Source organism: Hyperolius riggenbachi, chromosome 2 (genome assembly GCF_040937935.1).
Source record: "Hyperolius riggenbachi isolate aHypRig1 chromosome 2, aHypRig1.pri, whole genome shotgun sequence".
NCBI classification, from domain to species: domain Eukaryota; kingdom Metazoa; phylum Chordata; class Amphibia; order Anura; family Hyperoliidae; genus Hyperolius; species Hyperolius riggenbachi.
This window is the reverse complement of record NC_090647.1, coordinates 47,437,701-47,456,267: the sequence shown is the minus strand read 5'-3', so window position 1 is coordinate 47,456,267 and position 18,567 is coordinate 47,437,701. Positions and strand designations below refer to the sequence as shown.

The 18,567-nt window shown below is 47.7% G+C and overlaps 1 protein-coding gene across 1 annotated transcript in view; it reads right to left on the bottom strand.

The window, feature by feature from the left end:
- LOC137545467 (aquaporin-11-like) overlaps positions 1-9,217 on the bottom strand; it is a 34,847-nt gene extending 25,630 nt beyond the window's left edge. Inside the window, exon 1 of the mRNA XM_068266735.1 lies at positions 7,609-9,217. Coding sequence (XP_068122836.1) covers positions 7,609-8,191 — 583 coding nt within the window. The 5' untranslated portion in view covers positions 8,192-9,217. The remainder of the gene's footprint in view (positions 1-7,608) is intronic.
- Positions 9,218-18,567: the final 9,350 nt, after the last annotated feature.

Sequence of the window (18,567 nt, the reverse complement as noted above, 5' to 3'; positions counted from 1 at the left end):
CCCCTGCTTCCACAGAAATTCAATGCAAATGTAGTACAGCCAGATGACCATCCCTTCAAAGCAGAATACACATGTGCATATAGCAGGCAGAAAATGACAGAGATATGTTCCTGCATTTCCTAATATCATCAGCACCTCAATATATCACCACACTCCTGGCCCCGCCGGCAGCCACTTCCTGTTTCGGTGACAGGAGCTGACAGGCTGGGGACGCGAGTGATTCTTCACGTTCCCAGACACATTAGCACCATCTATGCTGCTATATGGTATATGATATATGCTATAGCAGCATAGATGGCGCTATTGTGGCCAGGAACGCGAAAAATCACTCGCGTCCCCAGCCTCTCAGCTCCTGTCACTGAAACAGGAAGTGGCTGCCGGCGGGGCCAGGAGGATCGGAGGGAGACGGCGAGGGCACCGGACAGCTGCAGGGGGATATTGGAAGCCCCAGGTGAGTAAAACTGTTTTTTTTTTTTTTTTTTTTTGACTAAAGTGTCCCTTTAAGGTCACATGAAGCACTTGTTGTCCCGCTTGTAGGGTAAAGTGACTGCACTGTTTGTAATGAGTGTTTGTAAAGCTTGTAGGCTGATAACAAGTAAAGGAATGTGAAGCATGAAAGTAGGTCAGAAAGGCCAGAATGCTAAAGCTGCAAAAAAACAAGACAGGAAAGAAAGGGAGTTTCAGAATGTGTTTTTACGCCTCCTGCTGTGTTGAGCTTCCCTCAGGCAGTTTGTACTGTTTTTACAGATGCGCTGCTCATTGTCCTTGGGGACCCCAGGTCTCCAGTCCCTGATTGTGTCCATATTCAACAGAATCCTCCAGTGCATATATGTAAAGCCTCATCTACACGGGTAGATGAGGCTGCGATCCGGCAGCTCGATTAGCCGCCGGATCGCCTCTTCCACGTCCCCGCTCGCCGCGCGTGCGCCGCATTCGATTCCCCGCTCGTCCCTGCTTATCTTCCGCTCGATTCCCTGCCATTGTCCCCTCGCGGGGAGCGAGCAGGGAATCGGCGGAAGCAAGATCCGTCCTGTCGGATCTTATCAATCGAGCCGCATCTGTGGCTCGATTGATAAGCCACATCGCGGCCGCATCTACGCGTGTAGATGCGGCTTTAAACTTTGGAGCTATAGGGACAAGAAAAGGGGGTGGGGGGGCACGAGGACAATGAGTAGCACCAGGATTGTTGCCATGGATATGTGTCAACATAAATCAAAGTATCCAAAGAGACATTAATGGGTAATACAAGCTCATAAGTCCAAGCATAACAAATGTAATGAAGGAATGTATCTTTATAGTAAACCCCAAGGGACCAGGAAAAGACAGATCTGAGGAGAAATTCATCCTTTATTCAGCATCGGGAAAGCACAGCAATCCAATTAGCCTGCAGCATGCTAGAGTACACAGTGGGTTGCAAAAGTATTCGGTCCCCTTGAAGTTTTCCACATTTTGTCACATTACTGCCACAAACATGCATCAATTTTATTGGAATTCCACGTGAAAGACCAATACAAAGTGGTGTACACGTGAGAAGTGGATCGAAAATCATACATCATTCCAAACATTTTTTACAAATAAATAACTGCAAAGTGGGGTGTGCGTAATTATTCGGCCCCCTGAGTCAATCCTTTGTAGAACCACCTTTTGCTGCAATTACAGCTGCCAGTCTTTTAGGGTATGTCTCTACCAGCTTTGCACATCTAGAGACTGAAATCCTTGCCCATTCTTCTTTGCAAAACAGCTCCAGCTCAGTCAGATTAGATGGACAGCGTCTGTGAACAGCAGTTTTCAGATCTTGCCACATATTCTCAATAGGATTTAGATCTGGACTTTGACTGGGCCATTCTAACACATAGATATTTTTTATTTTAAACCATTCCATTGTTGCCCTGGCTTTATGTTTAGGGTCGTTGTCCTGCTGGAAGGTGAACCTCCGCCCCAGTCTCAAGTCTTTTGCAGTCTCCAAGAGGTTTTCTTCCAAGTTTGCCCTGTATTTGGCTCCATCTATCTTCCCATCAACTCTGACCAGCTTCCCTGTCCCTGCTGAAGAGATGCACCCCCCGAGCATGATGCTGCCACCACCATATTTGACAGTGGGGATGGTGTGTTCAAAGTGATGTGCAGTGTTAGTTTTCCGCCACACATAGCGTTTTGCATTTTGGCCATAAAGTTCCATTTTGGTCTCATCTGACCAGAGCACCTTCTTCCACATGGTTGCTGTGTCCCCCACATGGCTTGTGGAAAAATGCAAACAGGACTTCTTATGCTTTCTGTTAACAATGCCTTTCTTCTTGCCACTCTTCCATAAAGGCCAACTTTGTACAGTGCATGACTAATAGTTGTCCTATGGACAGAGTCTCCCACCTGAGCTGTAGATCTCTGCAGCTCGTCCAGAGTCACCATGGGCCTCTTGACTGCATTTCTGATTAGCGCTCATCTTGTTCGGCCTGTGAGTTTACGTGTATGGCCTTGTCTTGGTAGGTTTACAGTAGTGCCATACTCCTTCCATTTCTGAATGATCGCTTGAACAGTGCTCCGTGGGATGTTCAAGGCTTTGGAAATATTTTTGTAGCCTAAGCCTGCTTTAAATTTCTCAATAACTTGATCACTGGCCTGTCTTGTGTGTTCTTTGGACTTGCTCCCAATATTCTCTTAGACAACCTCTGAGGCCCTCACAGAGCAGCTGTATTTGTACTGACATTAGATTACACACAGGTGCACTCTATTTAGTCATTAGCACTCATCAGGCAATGTCTATAGGCAACTGACTGCACTCAGATCAAAGGGGGCCGAATAATTACGCACACCCCACTTTGCAGTTATTTATTTGTAAAAATGTTTGGAATGATGTATGATTTTCATTCCACTTCTCACGTGTACACCACTTTGTATTGGTCTTTCATGTGGAATTCCAATAAAATTGATTCATGTTTGTGGCAGTAATATGACAAAATGTGGAAAACTTCAAGGGGGCCGAATACTTTTGCAAGTATGTATAAGAACTGTATACAGCAATCATTAGGTCCTGTTTACATCCAGGTGGTGTGAATGGCAGTTGGTTATGTGGCATGTAAAGGACTGGATTTACCATAAGGCACTGTAGGCACATGCCTACAGGCTCCTGATAATGGAAAGGCGGCTCATTCCCCTCCCCAAGTCCCTCCCTCCCTCCTTCCCTATGCAGAGACCTGATGAGAGTGTAAATGAGAGGTTACTTAGCCGGGTTTCTGCATTCCACTGACCAGATCTCCCTTCAGTCCGGAGTACCTCCAGCTACCTATTACTTGGGGGCATCTCTAGCAATATGGAGGATAGCTCTGGCTACTTAATATTAACACCCGTAGCTACCTATGACAGAGAAGGGAAGTAAGGGAGAAGTGACAGCTGGGCCAGGCAGCACACTTGTGGTGCGGTTTGGTGGGTGTTTGTATGTTCATAGAGGGTGAAGTCTAGGGTGCCATGACAACAGTGCCTATAGACTCCTGTGGCATAAATACGGGCCTGGGCATGTATATGTGTGTATGTGTGTGTGGGGGGCCTTGCCATCTCTGAGGTTTCTCTGTGTTTTAGTGCATTTTAATTATCTATGGATTTGCTACTCGCCTTTGATATCTGTTCACAATAAAGTTATTGATTTTTTTTCGAACGTGAGGCCTGAGCTAACTTATGGTGTTAATAGTACTTTGCTGTATCAGAATTTTACTAAACCAGATTTGGTCATACATTGTATATTTATACAGACACATTTCCTGGGACCTGGGGACAGAGTTTATAATATCCAGAGGTTTACTATATCAGAGTTTACTATAACGAGATTCCACTGTAATAAAGACAGTTAAAATAGATAAAAATAAACAGGGACACAGTACAGATCAGGCACATCTACAAGTATGTATAATATACAGTGGTGTGAAAAACTATTTGCCCCCTTCCTGATTTCTTATTCTTTTGCATGTTTGTCACACTTAAATGTTTCTGCTCATCAAAAACCATTAACTATTAGTCAAAGATAACATAATTGAACACAAAATGCAGTTTTAAATGATGGTTTTTATTATTTAGTGAGAAAAAAAACTCAAAACCTACATGGCCCTGTGTGAAAAAGAAATTGCCCCCTGAACCTAATAACTGGTTGGGCCACCCTTAGCAGCAATAACTGCAATCAAGCATTTGCGATAACTTGCAACGAGTCTTTTACAGCGCTCTGGAGGAATTTTGGCTCACTCATCTTTGCAGAATTGTTGTAATTCAGCTTTATTTGAGGGTTTTCTAGCATGAACCGCCTCTTTAAGGTCATGCCACAACATCTCAATAGGATTCAGGTCAGGGCTTTGACTAGGCCTCTCCAAAGTCTTCATTTTGTTTTTCTTCAGCCATTCAGAGGTGAATTTGCTGGTGTGTTTTGGGTCATTGTCCTGCTGCAGCACCCAAGATCGCTTCAGCTTGAGTTGACGAACAGATGGCCGGACATTCTCCTTCAGGATTTTTTGGTAGACAGTAGAATTCATGGTTCCATCTATCACAGCAAGCCTTCCAGGTCCTGAAGCAGCAAAACAACCCCAGACCATCACACTACCACCACCATATTTTACTGTTGGTATGATGTTCTTCTGCTGAAATGCTGTGTTACTTCTACGCCAGATGTAACGGGACACGCACCTTCCAAAAAGTTCAACTTTTGTCTCGTCGGTCCACAAGGTATTTTCCCAAAAGTCTTGGCAATCATTGAGATGTTTTTTTAGCAAAATTGAGACGAGCCTTAATGTTCTTTTTGCTTAAAAGTGGTTTGCGCCTTGGATATCTTCCATGCAGGCCGTTTTTGCCCAGTCTCTTTCTTATGGTGGAGTCGTGAACACTGACCTTAATTGAGGCAAGTGAAGCCTGCAGTTCTTTAGATGTTGTCCTGGGGTCTTTTGTGGCCTCTCGGATGAGTTTTCTCTGCGCTCTTGGGGTAATTTTGGTCGGCCGGCCACTCCTGGGAAGGTTCATCACTGTTCCATGTGTTTGCCATTTGTGGATAATGGCTCTCACTGTGGTTCGCTGGAGTCCCAAAGCTTTAGAAATGGCTTTATAACCTTTACCAGACTGATAGATTTCAATTACAGTACTTTTGTTCTCATTTGTTCCTGAATTTCTTTGGATCTTGGCATGATGTCTAGCTTTTGAGGTGCTTTTGGTCTACTTCTCTGTGTCAGATAGCTCCTATTTAAGTGATTTCTTGATTGAAACAGGTGTGGCAGTAATCAGGCCTGGGGGTGACTACAGAAATTGAACTCAGGTGTAATAAACCACCTTTAAGTTATTTTTTAACAAGGGGGGGCAATCACTTTTTCACACAGGGCCATGTAGATTTGGAGTTTTTTTGTCTCACTAAATAATAAAAACCATCATTTAAAACTGCATTTTGTGTTCAATTAGGTTATCTTTGACTAATAGCTAACTAAGAGCAGAAACATTTAAGTGTGACAAACATGCAAAAGAATAAGAAATCAGCAAGGGGGCAAATAGTTTTTCACACCACTGTAGATAACAGTTGGTAAATGAATGGCACTACTATCTGGTCCTCCGTGAGTAAGGCAGAGGTGTGGGAGAATCCGCGATGTGTGCCCCTGCTAAAACGCCGCTATCCCGCGGCTAAACGGGGGTCTCTTCACCCCCAAATCCCCTCCGTCCTCGCCGGGGATCTCTTCCGCATAGAGGCAGGGCTAACCGCCGCAGCCCTGCCTCACGTGCGTCTGTCAGCGCGTATCTCCGCCTCTCCCCCGCCCCTCTCAGTCTTCCTTCGCTGAGAGGGGCGGGGGAGAGGCGGCGATGCACCGCTGATAGACGCGACTGGAGGCAGGGCTGCAGCCGTTAGCCCTGCCTCAAGAGCAGCAAAATCTACGACCAAGTTGGTCGTAGATTTTGCAGGGGTGGGTTTGGGGGCGAAGGGACCCCCGTTTAGCCACGGGATAGCAGCGTTTTAGCAGGGGCACACACGCCCCTGCTGAATATAAGCACTGAAGCGAGATTTATTCTCGCTTCAGTGTCTCTTTAAGTGACTTAACCAAAATGCAGGATGAGCTACACTTGTGTTTCGGTGTGAAAATTAAATTGTATGAGTAGAAAGAACACAGCGATTACTATTTTAATCTTGGTGCACTTCTGATTGGAAAATCTGATCCGAAAATCTCATCCAAACACGGCCAGAGGAAAACACCCTTATGTCATCTCCTTTAACCAATCAAAATGAATCTTTTAGGGCTCTTTCACATTAGTCAACGCGTGCAGGAGCCGTTTCCTGCACACGTTGACTAGCCTGCGGCGTGTCGTCGGGATGCTGTGGTGCGACGCTGATTAGCGGCGGTAGTAATTCATTAACCCGACGAGATAAACGTTCCCGGGTGCGTTGAACCGCAACACACTGAAGCGCAGCGTTGGGCATGAAAGTTAAAATTAAAGTATATGAACTTTCATTTTACCTTGGTTAATGCAAAGTTTCGACTTTGTGTTGAAACGCAAAAAAAGGGCTCTGGTGTGAATGAGCCCTTAGATATGCTTTGAGTATAGTGATAATTAATTGGTTGCCATGGCTTCTGGGCAAAATGCCCACCACTGCTACTCTCTCTACAACATTAATCAAGTTAACCCGATCCTACTACTCCTAAAGGTGGCCATACATGGTACAATTTTTCAATTAGATAATTTAGTTCGATTATTCCGTTAGATCGAATATAAAGATTTTTCCAGCATGTCCGATCATTTTTCCCGAAAAAACGGGATGATCGTTCGAATTTCTTGATCGAAAAAAAAAATATTTTCAACTTTCATTCAATTCGATCATTTAGATCGAATAAACGGGAAAATCGAACGTTTTTATTGTACCGTGTATGGCCACCATAAAAATTACCTTTCTTTTAGATATCCCATGTTTTTATTTTATATTTAAACATTTACAAAGTATATTGAATGTTTTGTTGTCTCTGCCCAGTGGCAGCCCATTAAGTGTCCCTGAATGAAAATACATGAACTATTGACCTTTTTTTTATCACTCCCTCTGCCCTCAAAAGTTGTATTCTGCAAGGAAAACTTTTAAGCCCTGTCTACACAAGGTGATCCGGCAGCTCGATTAGCCGCCGAATCCCCTCTTCCGCATCCCCGCGCGTACCTGCCACGTCCCCGCTCGCGCCCCGGATTCGATCCGCCCTCGTCCCCGGCTGGCGCCGCTTATCTTCCGCTCGATTCCCTGCCATTGTCCCCTCGTGGGGAACGAGCAGAGAATCGGCGGTGGCAAGATCCGACCTGTCATCAGCATCAGCGGCTCGATTGATAATACACATCAGAGCGTCATCTACGCGTGTAGATGAGGCTTTAAGGCTGTAATTCAGTTATCAGAGATGTTTACAATATTATCGACAAGGTACCAATAAGACACAAGCTGTCACCTCCATGCCTAAAAATTAACTCTTTCAGGCAGCAAAATAAAACAAGTAAAACAGCCTGGTTATTTATATGTTTTGCCCTGTACATAAACGTTTATCTCACCAGGTCACATGTCGTCTCGGGTACGCTTTAACCAAGCCTCATCACACATAAACAATAAGCCCCCCCTCCACGTTAACTCCTCACCTCCATAGACGATACCGGTGATGGTCAGAGCCACCACGTGTGGCCGGAGGAGGTCACTGACCCTGGGAAAGAGATGCAGGATCAGAAATAGGCTCAGGGCACAGGTCATCTCTACTAAGGCACCGGACAGAGTGGGCACATGCAGGATGGTCTTGCAGTCCACGTTCAGCTCATGCAATGGTGACAATCTCAATGACCTGAGATGGGGTACCAGGACCCAGGACAGAGCAGCCCCTGCAAACTGGGCCATCACTTGCAGAGCAGCACCTGAGCCCCTCGCCAAACCCCGCAGCCACTGGTCCAAACTCCCACACGGGTTACAGGTGGCACTCCGGGACGTCAGGCAGTGCAGCACAGTCAGCAGGTAGGTCAGCGATAGGGACAGCCAGAGCTTCAGGCCAGCAGTGGTGCCCAGTAGCACCATCTCACGTGTACAGCAGCTAAGCTGCAGGGTGGACACCACTTCCATGGCCAGATCCAAACCTAGACTTTTGGGCAGAGTCCTCCTGATTATCCAGCGCAACGACTCACATAGGAGCACCGTGCAGCCAACCAGGGCTGCAGAGCCCAAAAGAACCTCCATGATGCCTCCTGGGTGCAGCCTAAATGACCCCAGCTCTTCTTCTGTGAGCAGGATAGGACTCCTGCTCCTCTTCTGTGGGCAGGGGTACAAGAAAAAGTCCTCCTGATCTTCTGAAGCATGCAGTTTATTGGCTCTGAGCTACAGGACACTTCCCATACAGTGTAGTGCAGAAGGCTCTATTCATCTACTGCTCCAATCTCCACTACTCCTACTCTTCTCTGGGTGCCTAGGCACACTTTGTATTACGCTTGTTGTTCCTCTACTGGGTGAAGGAGTACAGCTTCAACTACTACTTCTCTCCTTCTGGGTGCCTAGGTGCACAATTAGTATTAGCAATGGGCGATATACCTTCTTCACTACTCCAGCTCTGTCACCAGGTATCTGGGCACAGTTAGTGTTATTACTTTTGCTCCACTGAGTAGAATCACCACAGCTCCAGCTCTCTCACCAGGTGCCTAGGCACAGTTTGCATTAGTTCTGTGCTTCTACTGTTGAAAGGGGTGCAAGTCACCACAACTTCTGTCCTTCTGCCAGTTGCCTAGGCACACTACTCCTGCCAGTTACCTAGTACTCCTGCCAATTACCTAGGCCAACTACTCCTGACTTCCTGCAAGTTGCCTAGGCCAACGACTCCTGGCTTCCTGCAAGTTGCCTAGGCACGCTACTTCTGACTTCCTGCCAGTTGCCTAGAAACACCACTCCTGACTACCTGCAAGTTACCTAGGCACCATACTCTTGAATTCTTGTAAATTGCCTAGGCACAGCTTTGCATGATCCTGGACTGTTGCTGGTGGAAGAAGTACAGTCTCCAGAGACAACTCCTGACTTCCTGCAAGTTGCCTAGGCGCAGTTTATGTCATTAATGCTCTTCTTCTGCAGAAAGAGGCTCAAGCAGTCTCAGCTGCTGTAGATGGATGTCAGTCATAGTCCTTCTCTTCTTGTAGGCAGTGAGAACAGTCTTCAGTCCTGTTGCCTGTGCCCCAGAGGCTCCTGTGCCCCCCTCCTCAGCTCCTGCTGGTATATTCTTCCCCCCTGTATCCCCCCCTCCTCCGCTCCTGCTGGTATCTTCCTCAGTCAGCACAGTACAGAGCGCGAGCCAAGCAGTCCCATTCACTGCAGGAGACGTGTGATAAGCATACAGGGGCGTGTTTGTCGGCTTGGCAGTCACGTGACGCGGAGCTGGGCGGAGACTGAACTTTCACCACGGCTTGCAGAGAGAGGTGCGGATGGGTTTGGTGGTGCAGCAGAGCTTGCTGCTGAGCACGTGTTCAGTTATCCCAGTGTGGTGTGTGTCTGCCTTCTGCTGTGCCCGCTGACTATACCGCCCATTATATAGCATAGACTAGTGTATGTATATAGGAGTGATGTCTTTATACATATTCATGTCACTGACTGTCCTCAGAGGACCTCACTGTGTGGTTCCTGCCATGGTCCTAGCTCTATGTTCCTACTGTATTATTATGTATTTACTTTTATTGCTCTGACATCTTAAGGTACACTGGTCAATTTGCCATCAGATCGACCAACAGATAGAGCCCTCTCTGATCAGAGAGGGATCGTATGGTTGAAAACAGATTGTGAATCGATTTCAGCATGAAACCGAGCACAATCTGTGAAGCTGCCGACTTCCCCGGCAGGAAGTTCAGTGAAGCCTGCCGGACTCGGAGCCCAGCGCAGAGAAGAAGGCAGCGGAGACCGGGGATACGTGCCGGATCAGGTAATGTATTGCCGCTAGTGTCGGTCGTCGCACACTCGAACGCCGCTATCGACGCACTCCCGACCCGCCGGCGATCGAGCAAAGTCTGCACGGACGGATCGACGGGAACGATTGATTTTGGACGGTAATTGATCGTTCTGTCAGCGTTTGTGCAACGATTCCACAGCAGATTTGATCACAGTGATCGAATCTGCTGTATATCGGCGGGAAAATCGTTAGGTGTATGGGCCCCTTTAGCATTATGTAAAGTTTTACAGCCTGTCTGCAAAGAACACAGTGAAAAGTGTATACAATGGCAGATAGGAGAGCAGATTCGATCATCAGATAAATCAGAGAGGGAGGCTGGCAAGCTCCACCAGGTCTTCCCCATGTGTAATGTGTACCTTCCCTTCCCATGGTGAATGTTGCCAGCGGCGTAGCAATAGAAGATGCAGAGGTTGTGACTGTATTGGAGCTCTTGGCCCTGAGGGGACCTCCTTCAACCATGGTATTAACCCTATAATGGTCCTGTGTTAGTAATAATCACTTCTATAGATGAATTGAATCAGGGGCGTAACTAGAAATAACTGCCCCCCCCCCCTCCTCTTGCAAAACTTTGGATGGACCCACCTCTCCTCCCTCGCTTTCTGCACAGGCAAACTGAGAACCAATGTTATTCAATTGGCTAGTGCACCCCTGAATGTGTTTTCCCCATGCAGATAAAAACAGACAGCAGTGAAGAACTGCATGCATTTTCTCTATCAATTACATTAGCTTCTGTGATAAACTTGCATGTTTTCACACATACAGACACATGTGGTGTGCAGAAAACGCATACAGAAAACTGACAGACAAGTGTACTCCCAGCCTCAGCTTATTACACTCATTCTGTCCATCTCTGATGGAGCAGAACTGGCTCTGCAGACTCTTCCAGTATCACTACAGTACACAGCAGCACTTGGAGAGAGAGTGGAGAGGCTGGGGCAGGGTGCTGCACACTGAATGAATAGGGATAGTCACGTGAAAAGCGCACGTGATCGTGTGCAAACCTTAGCTTATCACGCAAAGTAAAGCTTTTCGTGCGCAAATCTTTGTGTGTGTCAGCTGACGTGATAGCAGTTATCACTCTATAGTGAATCAAGCCCAGAAAGCGCTCATAGGCTATCATTCATAAAGCGTTCCCGCATGCGGAAATGCTAAAAACAGCCGACTTTACCGAGCACTGAGCAAAATGTGTATTCATAAAGGCCGTTTCCACATGTGAAGCGGACTTTCCCGAGCAGAGCGATAAATTACCGCATTGTGCGGTGATTCTATGCGGAAATGTAACAAAATGTCAATTCATAAAAACTAATGCAAGCGGTATGCGGACGGGGATTACCGCTCCCCTGGATGTAGCGATAAGCATGCGGAGTACATGTAAGTGAATAGGACAGACCTCCCAAGCAGCAGCAGAGAGAACACCACATGGAGGGACTCGGCCAGCTTCTCCTGTTTCCGCATGCCTGCCTACAGCGGGATAAATCCGCACTCCTATCGCAACAGGCAACATTTTTATGAATGACCACCCAGAAGGCTGAAATACCGACAGCGGTGTTTCCCCGCACGGATTTATTTTACCGACATCACTTTTATGGATGATAAGCCAATGTGTGTCTACAGCTTCACAGGCTATTTTTCCATTGAGCAATAGTATTGCATCATGGACTGTGTGCTACCCGAGTTCATGGTCTTCACACAGATCAACCAGGCAACATCTGTAATGTTTAACAGACATTTATCTGCAGATCAGATCCACCAGGATGGGTCTTGAGATCTGCAGATAATTGTCTGATCTGCAGATGAAGGTCCGTTAAACAAGGTGTGTATGAGATCTGCAGATATCATAGATTATGGGTTGATACACACCAGAAAAGCTCCCCAAACGCTAGAGGTTTCAAAAGCTCTTCCCAATGTAATGCTGTTTTGTTTTTATTACAAAACCTCATCTCTCCAGTGTGCATAGACACATAGGATAACATTAGCAGGAGGTTTCAAAAACTCAAAACGCTCAGAAAAACTCCTCTGGTGTGCACCAGGCCTCAGAATGCATTTTGCAGGAACTGATTTTTGTAGGAACTGATCCAGTGTTCTCCCCAGAATTTTTTCCAGCCGAGTGGTATGAAACTGTAGCTGAGTGGGGCGAAATGAGAGACTGCAGGGCCGGTGCGTCTGTGCGCAACTCTGCTCACAGTATAGGAGGAGGTGAGCTGATGACAGCCGGGTGCTCACCAAAACTAGCTGGGTGGAGCACCCGGCTAAAAGAGCCTGGGGAGAACACCGTGATCTTTTGCAGATACTGATCTTTTGCATGTGTGCAGCATTTTGCAAAGATTTTTATCTGATGGGGAGTTCAGCTCAATAGAATAGACTGTGAAGGTATGGCTCTCATACTAGATGGAAGGTGGTCAAATTGGTCTGTGATCTTTCATTTTCCAAAGACTTTTATCTGATGTGTGTACCTAGCTTAAGTTAGTAAGGTAATTGAGGGAGGAAGGGGGGTTACACAGGATGCATTGTCTGTGGCACCAAATTGGTGACAAATGGACCTGGTTCTGTCAATGGTTGAGAACCGCTTGTACATTTTCGGGCAATCTGTAAAAAGGTCTTCTTATTGCCTCTTCTGTGGAAAAAAAACAAACAAACAAACCGTCTGTATAAACATTGTTAGTTGGCACCCCTGCCTCCAGGCTTTTCACTGTTCATTAGCATTCTAATTACAATAAGATGAGTCCTGGTCAAACAGGTTCCTCCGAATAGTCTCATGGATCTCACTCAGGGTTGCCCACATTTTTCCAGCTTCCAAGCTACTTAGAAATTTACGAATTGAAAATTATCTATCGGGTAGAATCTACCTGCAGATGCCACAACTGCAGCACATGCACAGCGACTGTCCATCAGTGATAGCCACACCTGCAGCACATGCACAGCGACAGCCCATCAGTGATTACCACAAGCCACAACTGCAGCACATGCACAGCGGCCGTCCATCTGTGATTACCACAAGCCACACCTGCAGCACATGCACAGCGGCAGTCCATCAGTGATCACCACAAGCCACACCTGCAGCACATGCACAGCGGCAGTCCATCAGTGATCACCACAAGCCACAACTGCAGTACATGCACAGCGGCAGCCCATTAGTGATTACCACAAGCCACAACTGCAGCACATGCACAGCGGCAGCCCATCAGTGATTTCCACAAGCCACAACTGCAGCACATGCACAGCGGCAGCCCATCAGTGATTTCCACAAGCCACAACTGCAGCACATGCACAGCGGCCGTCCATCAGTGATTACCACAAGCCACAACTGCAGCACATGCACAGCGGCAGTCCATCAGTGATCACCACAAGCCACAACTGCAGTACATGCACAGCGGCAGCCCATTAGTGATTACCACAAGCCACAACTGCAGCACATGCACAGCGGCAGCACATCAGTGATTTCCACAAGCCACAACTGCAGCACATGCACAGCGGCAGCCCATCAGTGATTACCACAAGCCACAACTGCAGCACATGCACAGCGGCAGCCCATCAGTGATTACCACAAGCCACAACTGCAGCACATGCACAGCGTCAGCCCATCAGTGATTACCACAAGCCACAACTGCAGCACATGCACAGCGGCAGCACATCAGTGATTACCACAAGCCACAACTGCAGCACATGCACAGCGGCAGCCCATCAGTGATTACCGCACCTGCAGCACATGCACAGCGGCAGCCCATCAGTGATTACCACAAGCCACAGCTGCAGCACATGCACAGCAGCAGTCCATCAGTGATTACCACAAACCACAACTGCAGCACATGCACAGCGGGAGTCCATCAGTGATTACCACAAGCCACAACTGCAGCACATGCACAGCGGCAGTCCATCAGTGATTACCACAAGCCACAACTGCAGCACATGCACAGTGACTGTCCATCAGTGATTGCCACAACTGCAGCACATGCACAGTGACTGTCCATCAGTGATTGCCACAACTGCAGCACATGCACAGCGGCAGCCCATCAGTGATTACCACAAGCCACAACTGCAGCACATGCACAGCGGCAGCCCATCAGTGATTACCACAAGCCACAACTGCAGCACATGCACAGCGGCAGCCCATCAGTGATTACCACAAGCCACAACTGCAGCACATGCACAGCGGCAGCCCATCAGTGATTACCGCACCTGCAGCACATGCACAGCGGCAGCCCATCAGTGATTACTGCAAGCCACAACTGCAGCATATGCACAGCGGGAGTCCATCAGTGATACCACAAGCCACAACTGCAGCACATGCACAGCGGCAGCCCATCAGTGATTACCACAAGCCACAACTGCAGCACATGCACAGCGGCAGCCCATCAGTGATTACCACAAGCCACAACTGCAGCACATGCACAGTGGCAGCCCATCAGTGATTACCACAAGCCACAACTGCAGCACATGCACAGCGGCAGCCCATCAGTGATTACCGCACCTGCAGCACATGCACAGCGGCAGCCCATCAGTGATTACCGCAAGCCACAACTGCAGCATATGCACAGCGGCAGTCCATCAGTGATTACCACAAGCCACAATTGCAGTATATGCACAGCGGCAGCCCATCAGTGATTACCACAAGCCACAACTGCAGCATATGCACAGCGGCAGCCCATCACTGATTACCGCAAGCCACAACTGCAGCACATGCACAGCGGGAGTCCATCAGTGATACCACAAGCCACAACTGCAGCATATGCACAGCAGCAGTCCATCAGTGATTACCACAAGCCACAACTGCAGCACATGCACAGCAGCAGTCCATCAGTGATTACCACAAGCCACAACTGCAGCACATGCACAGCGGCAGTCCATCAGTGATTACCACAAGCCACACCTGCAGCACATGCACAGCAGCAGTCCATCAGTGATTACCACAAGCCACAACTGCAGCACATGCACAGCGGCAGTCCATCAGTGATTACCACAAGCCACACCTGCAGCACATGCACAGCGGCAGCCCATCAGTGATTACCACAAGCCACAACTGCAGCACATGCACAGCGGCAGTCCATCAGTGATTACCACAAGCCACAATTGCAGTATATGCACAGCGGCAGCCCATCAGTGATTACCACAAGCCACAACTGCAGCACATGCACAGCGGCAGTCCATCAGTGATACCACAAGCCACACCTGCAGCACATGCACAGCGGCAGTCCATCAGTGATTACCACAAGCCACAACTGCAGCACATGCACAGCTGCAGTCCATCAGTGATTACCACAAGCCACAACTGCAGCACATGCACAGCTGCTGTCCATCAGTGATTACTATTCGCCACAACTGCAGTCATGCACAGCGGCAGTCCATCAGTGATTACCACAAGTCAATAGCAAAGGGTTGATATTCATTGTAATTTTGTTGTATGAACCACAATCAGTCTGCACGTAACCATCTTTACTACTGGCAGAAATGGAAAAAAAAACAGCCAGCACCAACTGCCATTATCTATAACCACACCCCCTAACAATGCGAAGGGCTAAAAGGTGTGTGTATGTATATGTATGTATATGTATATGTATATGGGGCAGCATGTGGCGTAGTGGTTAGCGCTCTCACCTTGCAGCGCTGGGTCCCTGGTTTAAATCCCAGCCAGGGCAACATCTGCAAAGAGTTTGTATGTTATCTCCGTGTCTGCGTGGGTTTCCTCCGGGCACTCCGGTTTCCTCCCACATTCCAAAAACATACGGATAAGTTAATTGGCTTCCCCCTAAAATTGGCCCTAGACTACAGTACTTACACTACATAATATAGACACATGTCAATGGTAGGGATTAGATTGTGAGCTGCTTTGAGGGACAGTTAGTGACAAGATATATATATATATATATATATATATATATATATATATATATACACTGTACAGCGCTGCGTAATATGTCGGCGCTATATAAATACTAAATAATAATAATAATAAATAATAATAATATGTGTGCACGCACGCAGGCAGGCAGTTGGAAACAGCTGTTATTTTCCACAATGCAACTAGACACCCACAGTGTGATGTCAGAACTTATGTGCTGACATCATGCTGTGGGACGAGTTTCACCACAATATCAGCCATAACTCGTAACTGCTGATCAATTTGAGAAAACGTAAAGATTTCTCATAGTAAAGGGGGTATCTGCTACTGGTTGGGATGAAGTTCAATTCTTGGTTACAGTTCCTCTTTTCAAAGGACTTCCGAGGCCAAAATGACGAAAATGACACTTTACCTTTTTGTCTGCAGAATCCACGGAGGACGCCCTCTGCGTCCTCCGCTCTGTACCGCCGTCAATCTAGTCCTTTTAGTTCCCCCAGGGCTTGTCCTGACCCCACCGAACGGGTCGCATTCGGTGGGGTTGGGACAAGCCCTGGGGGAACTAAAAGATCTAGATTGACGGTGGTACGGAGCGGAGGACGCGGAAGGCGTCCTCTGTGGATTCTGCAGATAAAAAGGTAAAGTGTCATTTTGGCCTCGGAAGTCCTTTAAGAATGTATGGCAAGTCTGGGATTGGCATGACCTGCTTTTGACATTTGTTTGTTTCTGACTGCTCTCTCTAGGTTCCTCTGAGATAAAACTGTACACAGAAGGCAGCAGCCAGGTTAAGGAAGATGTCAGTACTGTAGACATTCCTGAGCAGCTTGGGATGTGCAAACAAAAGGTATGCGTGGAAAAGACTTTGTAAGGTGGACTTGTTCATAGATTTTTTTTGGCATGCCGGATCTTTAAAGAGAACCCGAGGTGGGTTCTAAGAATGCTATCAGCACACAGAGGCTGGGTCTGCATATACTGCCCAGCCTCTGTTGCTATACAGTGTCCCCCCAGGCCCCCTGCAGTCTGCTTGCCCCTCATAAATCAAATACAGAGCTAGCGACACACAGCGTGTCGCAGCCGGCTATTTACCTTTGGAAGTGTCAGTCTCTCCGCTCCCCCACTTCCTCCATAGCGCCGGTCCCCGCCCGCGTCCCTTCCCTCCAATCAGCGGGGAAGGAAGGGGCGCAGGCAGGGAGCGGTGACATAGAGGAGGCGGCGGAGCTGCGAGACTGACACTTCCAAAGGTAAACAGCCGGCTGCGACACGCTGTGTGTCGCTAGCTCGGCGTTTGATTTATGGGGGGCAAGCAGACTGCAGGGGGGCCTGGGGGGACACTGTATAGCAACAGAGGCTGGGCAGTATATGCAGACCCAGCCAGAGCCGGGACAAGGTCCTCCAGCACCCAAGGCTGAGACACCAAAGTGCGCCCCTCCATCCCTCCCACCCCAGCTATTACACACTGATTGCTATTAGACTAAGAGGCGCCACAGGGCCCACAAGCCCCCCAACACCTTAATATCTAGTTATCTGGCTTGCAGTCACTGCCATGTATCCCCTTTTCTTATTTCTTTCTGCTTCAAACACAATTAGGAATGACAGCTAAATAAATTCTGCGCCCCCTCCCACACTGCGCCCTGAGGCTGGAGCCTCTCCAGCCTATGCCTCGGCCCGGCCCTGGACCCAGCCTCTGTGTGCTGATAGCATTCTTAGAACCCACCTCTGGTTCTCTTTAAAGGGATATGGAGGCTGCCATATTTATTTTCTTTTAGCCACTTTGTGTTCCGATGATGGTATATCTACGCCGATCGCCGGACAAAGGCGCTTAGAAAAGCGCTAAAAGCGCAAATCGCTCTAAAAGCACAGGGAAAATCACTGTAAAAAGCGCTTGTGCTGGCGATTTATAATGTGAACAAGGCCTAAAGCAGTGGTTCCTGTGATTGCATGTCAGTGCGTCTAATGGAGTGGATGAAGCAGAGTAGGAGTGAGCAGGCAGCTTTGAGTTGCTGAGGATATATAAATTAGTGCAAATTTTTATTTATATCTATATAAAACCTTTTTATGCAATTAAATTATTATAACGTTCTATGAAAGTCGATGGGAACCGTGCTGAAAAAAAAAGCCATATACTTGCCTTAGGAGAGGGAAGGCTCTAGGTCCTAATGAGCCTTCCCTCTCCTCTCCCGGTGCCGTTCCAGCGCAGGATCCCCCGTAGCAGCATTCCACCAATTCAGTCATATGCTGCTGTCTCCACCGCCGAAGCGAGGCTTCAGAAGTCTTCAGGAGCAGAGTCCTCCCGAAGACGGACCGCCCGATACTGCGCACACACGTGAGCCCTCGCACATGCGCAGTATGGAGCCACTTGTCTTCCGGAGAACTCGGCTCCTGAAGACTTCTGAAGTCCCCTGTGGCGGGGAATTCAAACACAGGAGCCAGCGCTGCACCGAGGGCACCAGGAGAGGAGAGGGAAGGCTCATTAGGACCCAGAGCTTTCCCTCTCCTTAGGTAAGTATCTGGCTCTTTTTTTTTTTTTTTTTTTCAGCACGACTCACAATAACTTTAAATACATGTACATTTGCCTTCCTTAGGGCTTTAACATTTTCTGTATGTCCAACACACAATTCATGGCCCAGAAGTAAGGGCTGTTGCACACCGCAAGAGCTTTTTCTAAGCAATTGTGATTTAAAAAGCTCTTGCTAACGTATGTGTTTTTATAAAATCCCCCATAGCATTGCACTAGCAAGAGCTTCTTAAATTAAAGAGAACCTGAACTGACAATAAAAATGAAAATAACCATACACAGGT